The sequence below is a fragment of the Zosterops lateralis genome, assembly GCF_965231275.1.
Source record: "Zosterops lateralis genome assembly, chromosome: 6".
Classification (NCBI taxonomy): Eukaryota; Metazoa; Chordata; class Aves; order Passeriformes; family Zosteropidae; genus Zosterops; species Zosterops lateralis.
In genome coordinates this window covers 48,149,883-48,165,081 of record NC_139761.1, presented here as the reverse complement: position 1 = coordinate 48,165,081, position 15,199 = coordinate 48,149,883, and the positions used below count along the sequence as shown (strand labels likewise).

Genomic DNA, 15,199 nt, shown 5'->3' with positions numbered 1-15,199 from the left:
ACCTGCCATTATTATATTTGTAATGCAAACAGCTTCCTAAATTACTTTTGTTTTGTCTGAAATTTAAAATAGAAGCATCTTACATTGTAGTGCTAAAGTTGTTTGCTAGTTCAATTCACTGTTGTGGTCACTAATGTTACTATTGAAGGATTAAGTGCAGCTGTTTCTGTGTACTGATATGCTCTGAAAATTTTATCTTCAACTTGAGGTTGGTGGAGATAACCCCATTTTTTAAAAAAGGTGGGAGATAATAAGTAATAGAGAGGTCAAAAGGAAGGGATGCATAAGTGGGAGGAGTAGAAGATACGCTTTGTGGGTATTTGGTTTTGTCTCATTTCTTCTATTGCTTCTTTTTTCTTGGAAAAAGTACATTTTTTGAAACAGTAAAATGCTTGTGTGATAAAATGATACTTAATATATTGTATCATTTATTTTACCTACTAATATGTCATTAACATGACAAAGGTTTGCATGAATTTATTCTTTTTATCTACTTGTAATATCTTCATAGCAATTCACTTCATGTTAACTTCCAAATTGGTGGTCCTTCCTGGAAACATACTAAACAGAGAACTTGGCTGATACACAGGGATAGGAGAGCAATACTGTTAAAAAAAAAAAAAAAAAAAAAAAAAAAGTAAGCCCAAGAAGATACTAAATAAACTGTTTATGCTGCTTAAAAAAAAAACCAACTTGCATGAAAAGGCCAGTTGCTGAAAAATTGTTTGATGTAATTTGTTTGGATAGTTGTTGCCAATTAGATTATGCTGCCTGCCTTTGTCCATAGCAGTGAAACAGCAGCATCATGATAATGCCTTTTTTCTTGCTCATCTGTTTTTCCTTCAAATCTAAACTATGACCAGCAAAAACTTTTAGATCCCCTTACTCTCTTAACAGAGACTCTTCAGAGTCTGTTACAGGGTTTTTGGCATGAGTAGTTAAAAAGAATCTTTTTCTTCTCAGTTTTTATGAGAAGAAAGCAGCAATTCATGAAGCACTGTGTGACAACATCGACACCCGCTCTGTCTTAGAGGAAATGCGCTCCTTAGTCAGCCTGAGTAACTCCTATATTGCTGCAAAGAAATCCTCCAGACAGATGCCAAACAGACTTCTTTTAGGAAACATCAGCTCCTATCTCACTCAAATGCTAAAGGTATGTAATAGCAAGGAGTAATGTTGCTATTGCACTGTGCAGTTATAACTTGTATTTTCAAATGTGGAGAGGTCTGTGTAGTCTTTGTTTAAATCTTACAGGAACCTAGAGATCTTCCACACATCTCCCAGCCAAAACAACCCCATACTGCACCATGTGCTGCAGCAAGAACAAGTTTGAGTCCTCCATGTTACATTGTTTTGTTGAATAGTGGAGAGCCCCTAGTATGTTCAAGAAAAATTAGACAGTAGAAAAAATATGAAGTCGGAATGACTTTAAAGCTAAATCTGAAAGCCAGTGCTTTGTATGGTGTATCAATTACAAATCAGAACATCATATTAATAGAGTTGTGAATTCTGGTTTAAATGAGAGCTGTTCAGAAGCCTAGTATATGTGATTTTGCTTAGTTTCCACATTCCTGTGAATTGATGTATATAATCTTTTCTTTTTCCTTGACCAGATTTTTGGTGCCATAGAAAGTGATGACACAATTGGTTTTCCTGTTGGAGGGACTAGTCAAAACATAAATGTAAGTGAGGGACAAAATGCATAAAAAAAAATTACTCTGTATCCTTTGAGAGCTTAGGTTAAAGTGGTGACCTTACTGATATGTCACTGAATTGCATTCTTTCTGCTTTTAACTTTTGAATATGATGTAGTTAATTGGCTTAGGAAGCAAGATTTTTTCTTCTACAAGAGTTGGGGTTTTTATAGGTTTGTTTGATTTAATGACAGACAAATTGTATAGCAACCAGAAAAAGAATTATCTTGTCTTCTGAATGATGAGTCTGTTTCCTAAACCACATGGGAACTACATGCTGCACATGCTACAGTCTAAAGACTCATTATGAGTATTTGTGTGCTAAGTAGTTTCAAAAATGTAATTATAATGATTAAACTTCTTTGTGGTACACCAAAAACCAGCCTGGAGGCAGCTGGAGTTTTATCCACATTTCAATCTCTGCTTCTGATCTAATTTGTAGCCACAGTCTTTATGTGGCTTTCAAAGGCTGTTTTGCTTTAGTCACCCAGCAGTTCTGCGGCAATGCAGAATTTTTCTGGAAATACCTGAGAGGTACCTGGTGAAAGTGCTGATGGGCTCTGGAATAACTGGAACATTAAATAATTCTGTCTGAAAGCTATCAACGCTTTGTTCATGCCAAAAATCTTTTGTGGACACATCAGTGCTGCTTTTCACGTATTTTTCTGCATTAAAGGTGTGACCGTGCACCTTTATGTTCCTCCTTATAAGGAATAAATGAAACATTTCTGGCATAAAAAAAAGCTTTTTATTCATCAAAGGAATTGGCAAGCTTGCTTGTGGTTAGAAGAATGGGAATAAGCAGTCATCTGATAATTTTCCATGCAAATACTTACATTTGTGTGCTGTGGAAATTCCCATTAATGATATAATAAGGAAGATGTTCAGTATTGCCTACAAAGCCCATCAATAGTGATTTTTTAAAATTAAGCTCCAGAATTATTTTGAATTTCAGAAGAAAGGTAGCACTTTAACACCTTTTTAAGGAAAATGAAAATTAAATTTGTATTTAATACTTCAAGCAGTGTTTCCAATAGATGTGCTTTATGGAAGGATTGGTGATAGCTTGAAGCTAAATCCTTTCACTCCTTTAAAATAACACTGCCAAGAGTGAGAAGAATCTTGTGCAGAAAAAAAAAATCCTGTGTTAACGCGTCCACAAAAATTGGATTTGTTACCCATGTGGAACAAGCCAGTAATTATACCCACAAGAGCAACATTGATTAATTGTTTCAGAGTTGTGCAAGCCTGGATACTTGATGGTATTCCACAAATCAAGCCCAGCAACTATCAAGACTTTTTACTATTTAGGCATTTTAGCAAACAAAGCAACTAGTGTTCATTGGCTACAAGTTACATAATTCTCTTAATAATTTGTATTCTGTCCTCTCTTGGTTAATAATTTTCTTGCTTCCCATGCTAATTAGTCTGCATGCTCAGTCTTTCCATTCTTTAGAGTCAGTGGGTTCCTTGGGTTGTTGGTCCCGAGTTGGTGTTTGAAGTTACCTTTTACCCAGTGGGAGCTGATTCAGTACAGTTGCTGAGTTGGCTTTATGAGTTTCTTCCTTATCTTGGGAGTTTCTGCCAAGTGTCCTTGTGGCCTGTAAATTCTTTGTGGCGTTCTTTGTGTTCACTATCAGTGGTCCATCCTTCTCTACAAGTTTTGTTAACCTCCCCTAAGGTCAGAGATCATTATGGCGTGTCCAGCCCGAAACCTTAACAAGGCAATTCTACCAACAAGTAGTTTGTTTTTCTAACACTTGGACATCACACAGAGCTTGCCTGTTAGCTGCTGTCTGTTTCAGGAATTAAATCTCCCTTCTTGTTGATTAGGCTTGAAAGGACACAAAAATCAAACATTAAAGAACATTCTTTCTGAAAAAAAGTTTTCCACGTTCCACATTTTGCAACACTGTTAGCACAATTGTTGGAAGAATCTTACGCTAATATGTTTTACACTCAAAAAGCTTTTGTTTTTATCACCCAGGTCATTACGGGTGTTAAGCACTATAATGTAAAAATGCATAATATCACAAATGTTTTGGCTGTTTCATTAAATATTATACTGTCTTTTCAGTCCTCCATGCAAATTCTTATTTTTCTTAGCACAAATTGAAGGAGATGAACTTCCAAAGTTCAAAAACTTCCAATTAATTACAGAAGGCTGTGGGTCAGGCCATTTGTTTCTTTGTTTAAATTAGAGATGAAAGAACCAATTGAGTCAATATCTCCAAAAAAGGCACATTCCAGTTTACAAGTGCTGAAAGAAAAACTAGCTTAATTACTATGGGTCAGTAATTTACTTGAAAAGTGGATATAAGAGATTTGAAATCAGAAAACCTCAGCTCCGTAGTATCATTTTCCGACTGAATTCAGCATTTCTCTCAAGTTAGTTGTTATGGAAATAAAATGCTTTCCCCATACTACTTTATTTGCATGAAGAGGTACTTCCAGTGCCGTGGGGGAATGGAGATGTGACTGTTCCTCACTTTACAGAGTCTGTTCCTTGGGCCAAACTTGTCAGCACTGGATCTGATTATGAAGCTGATTGCAGTGTTCACATTTGTAAAAAGTTTTAACAGAGCTCCTTGGTTCTTTTCATAGGGGCACTTCTACAGCATGACAGACTGTCTTGTCCCTTAATTGCACAGAAATTTGTCATGGAGATTAAACAGACAGGAAAGATGTGTGGAAATTGTAGGGAAGACAAAAGTTTGCAAATTTTTTTTTCTTCCCCCACCCTCCAAAGTAATGAAACTTTTAATTTAGGCTTTCCCCTGAGGGCCTGTCTTTACCTCTTGGGATTCCAGAGAAGTGTTGGCAGACACTGATCTGTAGTTGTTTTTGTAGCTGATCTGTAGTTGTTTTTGTACTATTCACTGCTGTTCACTAACTGCTTGCTGCTGGTATTCACTGCCATTGAGACCAGACTCAGAGGACTTTTTCTCTGAGATTATATGCCTAGTGTTTATTTACACCTGAAATAATTCAACAGTAATCTTTCCCCACTTTTTGTGGGAGAGGGAATTGTATGAGGAATATAGAGAATTGCACTGTCAATACAATTAGCATAAGCTAAAATCTCAGGAACATGTCTGTGTTCTAATGAAAATTAATCCTAATATCAGTAAAACATGGTATTATTATCTGATAAACAGCTGGGCCTAAGACAACACAGTATGTGAAGGAGCACATGCATCTGAGTGCTGTTTTTATCCGCATCTGAGTGCTGTTTTTATCCGCATCTGAGTGCTGTTTTTATCCCTGCACTGCATTATACTTGGCTGGATTGTGGCATAACCCTGTGGAAGTGATGGATCTAACTGAAAGGAGGTGAAAAAGAAATGGGGAAAGGCTGAACTTGACAAGCTGATATTATCTGCAAAAGGAAATTTGACAGCTAATGCAAATTGTCATCTATCCTTTGACATCAATAGAACAATGACAATTTTTACTGATACAGATCTGCCTGAGGGTCAAGTTCCACCCACAGCACATAAATATGAAGTGGGTAGGGACATGTTTTATATCAAATGATGATTGATTAGCTAACTGTGGAATTAATGATCCTGCAGATTGAATCTACAGTGATGCCATACCTCCAAGTTCTTTCTGAGTTCAGAGAAGGAGTGCGACAAATCGCCAGAGAGAAGAAAGGTGAGAGTTCACTTTTTCCTCTACTGTTGCACGTGAGACTTGGAGGTCTTAGGAACCAAACTGGGATGGAGGATGGAGGTGTGGGTGTGAGGCAGCTAATAGTCTCTGCTTGCTTAGAGAATAAAAGTAAGGTATCTTTAAATCAGAGCTGCTTTGAATTTTTGCATCTCTGCTGCCTGTCTCCTTAATTTGAGAATCTTTTTAGGCTGCTAAACTAATTTTAATTTCCTAAAGAATCTAAAAGTTCTGGAATGAGGAGGTGTAGCTGCAGTTTTTCTAGGTTAGGGTGCTCTATGCTTTCTAGGTATGGAAGTACCTATGATCTCTTCCCCAGGGAGCTTGCATTTTCTTAAAAGTGTTGATTGCTAAACAGTAATAGTGTCTGCATTTAAATAGCCCAAGATGTTCACTATTATTTGTTAGCATAATTGGAATTGTAGCTCCCCTGATGGTAATTGAGTGTTCTCTTTGGAGAATTCATCTAAGAGTTCGCTAGAAGTTTCAGGTGTTTGTTTTCATCTCTCTGAAAAGCTTTGATCATGATGTGTGTGTTGGCAGCCAAACTACAGAGTGTTAAAAAGGTTGTTCCATTAAGCTTTCTTTGATTTTACTATTTCCTAATGGAGGAGCTCTTACTATTTTCTGCTGTTTCCTGTGGAATTTTGCATGTCTTCAACATGTATTTGATTCTTGTTTTCTTAAAATGTGGACACTAGGATTTGTACTTGAAGGCAAAACAGGGCTTTTTTTATCCATAAAACATACAAGTAAGCAATATACTACACAAGAGCATAAAATTACTTGAGGGTCTGGTAACCTTTTCAGGTGGAAAAGACTCTGGACTCTCATTCCGTTACTGTTTTGAGTCCTTCTGAAGCTGATAAATTTGCATTAAAAGCACAAAAATGTATTTGCTAATGTGACGACTATGCTATTATTATCAAACTCTTCTAGGCCTAATTGATGCTGAGAAATAGGCTTAGTATTAAGTTCCAATAGTTCCAACAGTAAATATTTTCTGTAACTTGAATTAATTCAAGAGGTTTGTGTATAACCTCAGCCAAAAAATGTGAGCTTTAGTCTTCTGGTATTTAACATACTTGTTTATATGAAGCTTTTTTTTTTTCCTCCTTGCTTTATGATGGTTGAGCTAAATTGATCATAAGGTTTAAATATCACAGGGCTTCTTGTAGATAATTTTTAGAACACACTTGGCTCTGGACTGCTTACTGGCACTTGAATTGCCTACTGGGAAGGCAGTGATTTTTTTGCCTAAAATACACTGAACAGTGAAAATCAAACTGAATCTAGTTGCTGCTTCTTTGGGGTATGGAGCACTCTGCAATTTGACCAGGGAGGCACCTTTCTTTTAAACTATTTGAAATATGGAAGCTGAGTGGTGGTTGGCAGGATCTGCACTGACATATTACTGATTCTTTCCCTTTACCCATTGAATTCTTGCTTGCAGGAAGCATTAAGTTACCGTAAAAGTTTTGCTTAGTGGCTGGGGATATTGCCTCTGCATGGCTGTAGGCAAAGGGACTTTCCTCATCATAGCCTGTTGCTGGCAGAGTTGTGTTAAATATTATTTAAAACAATCTGTATTGCTTTAAGTATTTTCAGATGTTAAATACAAAGCATGTGGCTCTGTAAAACCTGCAGGCTATTACAAACGTTCCCATCCATACACACGGACTTTGAAAATGTATCTACAAAACATTTCACAGAATAGCCATTTTTAAAGCTGTGATTTTAGTAATAATCAAAATATACATACTCTGCAAAAATGTTACTGTCATCCAGAACGGGTAGCATTCAAATGAAGACTTAATAATTCTCACAGTGCCCTCTGCACCTTCTGTCCTCTTCTGAATGTGTCATGAGTTGACCAGAACTGAGACAAACTCTCTCATTGTAGCATTGCCTGCTCTTGTCTTTTGCTGCCAGTCTTTACATCTGTCATTCTCCAGATGCTCCTCTTTTTTCTTCCCATCACAGTGTTCTGATTCATAACATCTCAACATCTGTTTCACATCTGATGCTCTTTGGCTTGAAATTCACAGAAAAATTGAAGAGGTCTGGGAAACAGTCACAGGCCCTAGGAGTGTTTATGTGTTTATCTGCTGGGGTGTTGATGGGCACTGGTGATAGGCTGGTTTCCTGGTCACTGTCCTCAGTGAGAGCCTTCTTATGTCCTGAGGCAGCCCATAAACAACCTCCTACCCAATCCTAAACGTATTTGCTGCGGAGGTGCCACCTGCAAAGAACAGGCATATTTCAACCTTAAGAAGTGTGGTGCTGACTCCTCTGGGTGACAGAATTGATCAGAGGTTGTGTCCTCTCATAAATAATATGTTTCATTATATATTTCTCCTTGATGTATTTCTTCCTCTTCAGCTTTCAATTATTCATGATTTTAGATAAGTAAACATCTATAACTGTGCAGATGCTGTTTTGGTGAATAAGCAGTAGGTGTTTCTGATACAGTCTTGATATGATATGTGTAATTCCTATGCCAAGGTTAGAACCAACAGCTTTTAGTATCAACAGCCAGTGAGGTAACCTTATCCCTGCTTTATCTTAATGGCTGATTTAGAGTTGCATCAAACAGGACTGTGGTTCACTGTGTATAACTGCTCTGGATCAGGAGAAACAATGACTCCATTCACAGCAGACACAAGAGGTTCTATACACTGCAGTGGTTTCCTGTGCAAAGAGAGAGCCACGGAACACGACCATGCACTGAAACAGGGTGTTCCTTTTTATGGTTTTAGGATAGTCAGTGCTGTTTACTCTCAGTTCTCTGAGAACCGTGGAAGAGATGAAGGCTCAGGTATGGTACTTGTATCTACCAGAATGTGCAGTGTTTAGGAAACTGCCTGGATGAGGAAGCTTCCACTTCCACTGCCTGAAATAATAACTTTGAGACCCTGAGGACTTTATAGGTTTAACTGGCTAAGAATTGCTGAAAGGGAGAACACTTGTTAGACTTGCTAAGTGTTCCTCTCAAATACCAGACTGCCTATAAAACATGCCACTGAATTCACAACAGCAACATTCTGGGTCTCTTTGATGCATTTAGTCCCTCTTGTCTTAACTGTTCTGCTGCTTCTCAACTGATACAATTTCTCATCCAAAACATTATCTTGTATGAAGATTTGTTTACCCCTTAGCATATACTTCAGCTAAATTTTAAGTTCTTAATTATTTACTGTCATCAAAGGCTCTTTGATAAGTTTACAAGGGAAAAAAAAATCAGCCATGATGTCCTAATCACCATGCAGAAAGCCTAATCAAAATTCTCTGTTCTGCTGCAACTAGATTGCTTGAAATAAAGATGGTGTTGGGATTACAGTTCCTCTGACAAATGTATGTGTAGTTATCAAATCAACAAAATCATAGTCCTTCAAAGGGCACTGTTAGATTTAGCACAGGGTATGTTAATTTGTGATTTTTCTAAAAATAGGTTTTTAACCTTTCTTATTGCACATCCTACAGCAACCATTAGAATTTTCCTGAGTCATATACCCTTCCACCGTACCCTGGCAGAATTGTTGCATAATTTCTGAATTGCCTGGGATTTTCTCTCTGTCTCCTTCAGGAACAGTGAGGGTATCTTGGAAGAAATTTATGATTTTCAGGTCCTTGCAAAGAAACATGCTACTTCTCTGTGTGGCTGAAATAAGGCAGGACTGACTTACCACTTTAAAAGAAAGGACCTTTCTCTCTCTTTGTGAGGGAGAAGCAATGTCTTAATTGCACTTAACTAACTATGTAGCTGGATAAAATTATGCTTTGGCCAAATTTTACTTCTTACTAAAAGTATTTTTCATGCACTGTAGTAACTGAAGTGCTGCAGTTGAGTGATGCTCTTCGGGATGACATCCTGCCTGAACTTGGAGTTCGATTTGAAGATCATGAAGGTACCCAGTTATCTCTTGCAACTTTGTAGGAAACTTGTTTTTATAGTCCTGCTGTTTTCCTAAGACGTGAGAAAACAAACTGTCAAAACTAATTTGGAATAATTCAGTGAACTCAAGTATAGCAGAGCTATAGCATATCATATGTGCACCATATATATATTTTTCACATGTACTATGTAGAATGGCACATAATCTGTATCAAATATAATGGTATATATATGTATGAATATATATTATAGGACTGTATATTGTATGTACATTTTATTCCATACATGTAACTGTACATGTACAGAATAAAAAAACATCCATTGCAATATTTTTCACCTTTTTGTATAGCACCTAATTTCTTAGTCATTTTTGAGTAGCTACTGAATTGTATTTGCATTCAGCATGCAAAAAGCAAACAATTATCACAGGGTGAATACATTTATCTTCAACTAATCAAGAAATTAATTCATCTCTTTTTTGCTTCTTTAGGACTTCCAACCGTGGTTAAATTAGTGGATAAGGACACATTATTGAAAGAAAGAGAAGAAAAGAAAAAGGTAATTATTTTAGGTATCCTATATTTTTAAATTTTAAAGTCATATGTAAACTATGGATATTTTTACATTTCTTTTATAATTCATAAGAAAAACCATAGCAGAGGAATGAAGATGACCTAAGATAATTTATACAAAAATTTAAGTGTGTTGCAAAAAAAGAATTTTTTGAAAGAGCTTCTTGAAAACTTTGTATGGGACCAAGTGAATACCTCTAAGATTTTTTATTTGTTGTTTTTTTTTAAGATTTCATTTAACTAAGGGATGTTCAGTATTGCATTCCAACTGTCTTATCTCTCTGAAAGAACAATTCCAGTAAGAAGCTAATTCAGACTTTTTTTGTTTGTACAAATGAAGTCAACATTTTCCATAGAACTAGTCTGTATTCATCTCATATGTAAGGAAAAAACGTACTGGCTAAATCTTAATTAATATAGCATGGATTAGTGAGATATTCAGGATGTGGGGGCAAGAATCCATGTTACTCTACAAAGCTTGTGAATTTGAATTCACATGCACAAGGTCTGTACAGAAACTCTGCTTTTGGCACTTCTTAGCATTAATATTTGACTTTAAAATATTTAAAAGTAACACCTCATATGTCCATCTTTAATTTTACCATATAATAAAATTCTATCATGACTGGAAATATTTGGAAGACTTTCCAACATTTGTCCTTCCATGTTGGTGTTTTTTTAGAAAAGGCAGAAGTAAAAAGCCATTTTAGTCAGTTCCAGATGTTTTCATCAGTGTGACATTTGAAGGGAGTTTGTTTATAGCTGCTGGGTAGGACCTGCAGCCAGAGTCCCTTTTCCCTGGAAACAGCATTATGTTCAGTACTGGCAGAACCCTTGGAGAACTGACAGGTCTCTCCTAGGCAAGTGCAAGATGGGATTTTTAGCAAGTTGGCTAAATTTGGATAGTTGTTTCCTTAGGAACATCAAGTGATACAACTGCTGCTTGAGGAACTGTGATATCTTCACAGTTTGAGGCAAGAGCTTAAAATATCATTGGAATACAGTCATTATAAAAAGTCATTTGCAAAACATTTAAAAGAGTACCTAGAAGACAATTTTTACTAGGTACTCTTTTAAAGGTATCCTCTTTGCATGCAAAATGCATTCTGAACAGTTAGAACTGGCTTAACTGTGAATAAAAGCAAATGAAATCAAAGTCATACAGTGGGAAGTATCAGACAATCCTAATTATAAGGCATGGTGGGTTTGCTGCAGGTCATGCTGCCAGTTCTGTCTGTAATTAGATATCCAGGGGAGCTGGCTCAGATTTTTAGAAAACAACCAAATGAAAAAGTGCATTACCTTGTACTCACTAACACTGTCTCTCACAGATAGAAGAAGAGAAAAAAAGGAAGAAAGAAGAAGCAGCCAGGAAAAAACAACAGCAGGAAGTAAGTAACCTCATTTTGAAGGAAAGTGTAGGCAGCAGTAGTCACGTGCAGGAAAGAATATTAGAGCACAGGCTCTCTGCCCAGCCTTAACCAGGTCTCCATTTCTTTTTTTGTGTACAATTTCCTGCTCAGAATGGCCTTGGCTTGCAGTTCAGGACTTTCAATTCTTATAGAGAAGCCATGAACTGCACGCCAAGGCCTGGACTTCCAATTCTTATAGAGAAGCCATTTTTGAAAACACAACTAAAGCCTGCAAAAACTTAATACAAAAGAACTTGTAGCACTTAATTTCAGTCCATAACCAGTATTACTTCCTTCATTGGCAAAGTAATCTCTTACATGCTTGTTACTGTTAGAGAAGGTCTTGCTTGTGTTGTTTATTATTTTATTCCCTTTCAAACATCACAGGTATATGTAAAAGGTTTTCTTTTTATCTTTTTTTTTTTTTCTCTGTAAGAAATCCCCTGTTCCTTATGATTGAGCAGGGAAATGTTTTATCTCTGTGATTGGAATTCAGATAGCCAAAGGTTTTGAGCTTTGGATGGGGAGTAGAGAGAGAAGATGAACTCATAAGAGGCAATATTGTTTGCCATGCTGATGACTTTAACAGTACAGGAAATACATTCCTGTGTTAAAAGAGGAAGAAAACTTTTAGAGAGCACCATATACCGAGATAAAACAAGATAAACCGCATTTATCATCCACAAATTCCAAGTACCTTTTTTCATTTTTTAAAAAAGGTGATTCCTTTACATTGGGCAAAAATTACATGGAAAAGATTCAGAGATGTGCTAAGGGAGAGTTCAGTTTGTTTTCAGTGCAATTACTGCATCTGATTTTTCTGTGACCTGCGTAGAAACCTTTGCTTGTCAGCAGAAAACTTGATAGAGGTGGTTCCCTTTGCAGTGAGTTAATTGCTGAATATTCTTTATGATAGCAGCTATGCCCTTTGTGTTGACTAAAGAACCAAGTTAGCAAGAATCAGATGTAGTTTTTGGAGTATATAATCAAATTATTTTGAGTTTCTGCAATGCATCTGTTTTATTAAGTGGTTCTCTACAGGTTTAAAACAGTTTTTTTCCCCCCAGACAAGCACAGCTAAGACCTACTGAGTTGTTCCTCACTCCAAGTTTCTTTTCACATAATAAACAATTATGAATTTAATACTCCTTGATTTTGAAATTATAGTCTACTTTTCCTTTTGCATATGTGAGAGGTTGTCAGTAATTAACTGTGATGTTAATGCATGTTTCATATTACAGGCAGCAAAACTGGAAAAAATGAAGATTCCACCACATGAAATGTTTAAATTGGAACTTGACAAATATTCCATGTTTGATGAAAATGTAAGAGACTTTTCTTTATATAGGGAGTGGTTTTCCTTCCCCAGTTGTACATACTTTATTTGTATATGTTTATAGCAGTCTTGTTCCAAACCTCCAGGGCAGTGCTATTAAAGTAGCAAGAGGAGGGAAGGAGAGAATAAAAAGGTGATACATTAATTTTATTGTGTACTGGGGAGCAAGGTCTCTCTTATCCATCATTTCAAGGGTATTTTCCTTCTATGTTCCTTTGTGCATTCATTGTACATTTCCTTTGGCTCCCCTTACTGCAAAGCAAAATATGCATTGTGGGTAGGAATGTTTATGATGCTCATTCACAGATTTATTACTCTGGTGCAAGGCAGGGTAATCATTTGCAAGTACGAACTCTGCCAGAACTGAAGTTTTTTGGAGAGATCCTGTGTTTGATGTTCCCTTCTGCCCACTGTTTTGCTCTCTCCTGGCAAAGGCTCTCTGAAGGGGCTGTATACATAACTTTGCTCTTGACTGCTCCCCTTGGGGATAAAAGGGCTCTTTGGAAAACATGAGGCACTGTTTTTTCACTTCTACTTGATTTGGGTCATTGATCCTGCTTCTGCCTCTCCCCTTCACCTACACAAGTTCAAGCCCTGGGGACAAGTCAGAATGGAGAAGATAACTACTGGGAAACACCCCTGCAAGCCAAGGAGAATGTCCATAAAAATGCTGATCATACTTTCTCCATCAAGAATATAAATCTCTTACTGCTTTTGCTTTAAGTCTTGAATTCAATCTGCTAGTATGATTGCCATCTGTTCAGGAATTAGTCATTATTCTCTTAACTAAAACCATCTAGAAGTTAGTGATCTAAGCTTCCCTTATGTAGTTCAGGACAGAAGATAAATACACCCTTATGCCTCTTGTTTAGCTAGGAAGGGAACATTCAGAAATAGTCAGTTAGCTGTCAAACTTGTAGGTGACTAAAATTAGCCAAGACACACTCCTTCCTGACAGCCTGTCATTATGACATTATCTCCCTCTTATTAAAACATGATTACTTAAAGAAATTAAAAGCAGTCCAATAATTTATCTTAAATATTCTTTTTTTATATATTTCAGGGATTTCCCACCCATGATACAGAAGGCAAAGAACTTAGCAAAGGACAAATTAAGAAGCTAAAGAAACTTTATGAAACCCAAGAAAAGCTGCACAAGGAGTATCTACAAATGGTTCAGAATGGAAGTGCAAATTGAAAACAACAGGACTTTTTATTTAGAAGGCGAGTGCTGGGTTCCCATTGAAGAAGTGAGCATACACTGATGCTCAAATTTGTGTTTACACTTTCTATTATATGCAAAGTAAAATTCCTGTTTACGTGGGTTAATAATGTCATCTGGAAATGTAATAAAAATCCATCATTAAAAAAAGCCAACCTGTAAGAAGTGTCTTCTCAATGACAGCAACAGGGCTTGCCAGTTCTGTTTGTGAAGGTGCTGCTCAGTCAGCAAATCCACATGTGGATTCTTGTTCAGTATAGCTGTCCAGGCTTTGGTTAATTTGTCCTGCATACTGATCTCTATCTAAGACCCAAAGTTACAGCCAGAAAATTTTATTGCTAAATGGGAGTTGAGTAATTTGCCCCACGGTAAGAACAGTATTTTCCAGATGACTTTAGTATCTTTACATAAGCAGGAAAAGTGGGTAATTCCACTATGATACTTACTCTAGCTGCTGTTATTAAAAACTCTCATAAGTATACCCAGAACACTTTGCATAGTAGAAGTTAACAGTCCCTTTGTTGAAAAAGGGAACAGATCATCAACCTGCAGTTGCAGTCTAGTGGGTAAGTACAAGGCAAATGCACCTGCATTGAGCAAACAGGTGGGAAAGACATGAAGGGCTGATGGCAGAGGTGGTGTGTTCTTGGAGCTATCCCTTCAAGGAAACAGGAGCCCTGCCAAAGTACCTGATTACCCAAAGTACTCAGTACCTAATTACCAGTTCAGAGCAGTGGGGAATTAACAGAGGGTTTCCTACTGATACACAGTTTGTGGATTGGTTTGCAGTTAGGGAATACAGCTGTACAGACCTTGCCCTGTATTCAAGGCTGATGTTTTTAACCTGAGGATTTAGCCCTGAGATAAAAACCTTTCTGATGTAATATGGTTACATTGTATCTGCAGGGAGAATTTTTTGTTGCCTAACAAAGCATTTCACTGGCAGAAGATACTAAATGAACTAAAGTTCATGAAATCCTAAAAAATATCTCGCCTGCTTCGCAGCTGCACAGAACAGCCAAGTGTCTGATTTGCAGAACTATATTCATTCAGTATTCTCAAGATGACTTACAGAAAGTCATACTGTGACCTCTGTTTTCTCAACTCTTAGGTTCACCTGAGGCTATGTTCCTTTCCTTCGTTAAGAGTTAAAACGTCTTTGCTTTTCCTTGATATTTTCATATTTATATTCCTCCTTCTGAGGAATGAACACATTATTTGGAGTAACAGAAAGGTCTAGTAGGATTTTTTTTTCCTAATTTGTCTGTATTTGCCTTTGAAAACACATAATGTTTAAGTCAGCAAAGCAGATGCATTCTGTGTACACAAAATAAAATCTGTTGTGAAGTATGTGTATGTGATTGTATGTGACTTCTATGTATGAACTTTGTGTAGT

The 15,199-nt window shown here is 36.8% G+C and overlaps 1 protein-coding gene across 3 annotated transcripts in view; it reads left to right on the top strand.

Moving 5' to 3' along the window:
• The window catches only part of CARS1 (cysteinyl-tRNA synthetase 1), a 33,333-nt gene extending 18,171 nt beyond the window's left edge, over nt 1–15,162 (top strand). For 2 of the 3 annotated variants that reach the window (XM_083863066.1, XM_083863067.1), the window contains exons 15-22: nt 964–1,153; nt 1,614–1,682; nt 5,270–5,351; nt 9,194–9,274; nt 9,752–9,819; nt 11,165–11,224; nt 12,487–12,570; nt 13,645–15,160. In XM_083863066.1, the coding sequence (XP_083719192.1) occupies nt 964–1,153; nt 1,614–1,682; nt 5,270–5,351; nt 9,194–9,274; nt 9,752–9,819; nt 11,165–11,224; nt 12,487–12,570; nt 13,645–13,779 (769 nt within the window). In that variant the 3' untranslated portion in view covers nt 13,780–15,160. Of the gene's footprint in view, nt 1–963; nt 1,154–1,613; nt 1,683–5,269; nt 5,352–9,193; nt 9,275–9,751; nt 9,820–11,164; nt 11,225–12,486; nt 12,571–13,644 lie in introns of all 3 variants that reach the window. The other variant, XM_083863065.1, reaches the window with a different exon arrangement.
• The last annotated feature ends 37 nt before the right edge of the window (nt 15,163–15,199 follow it).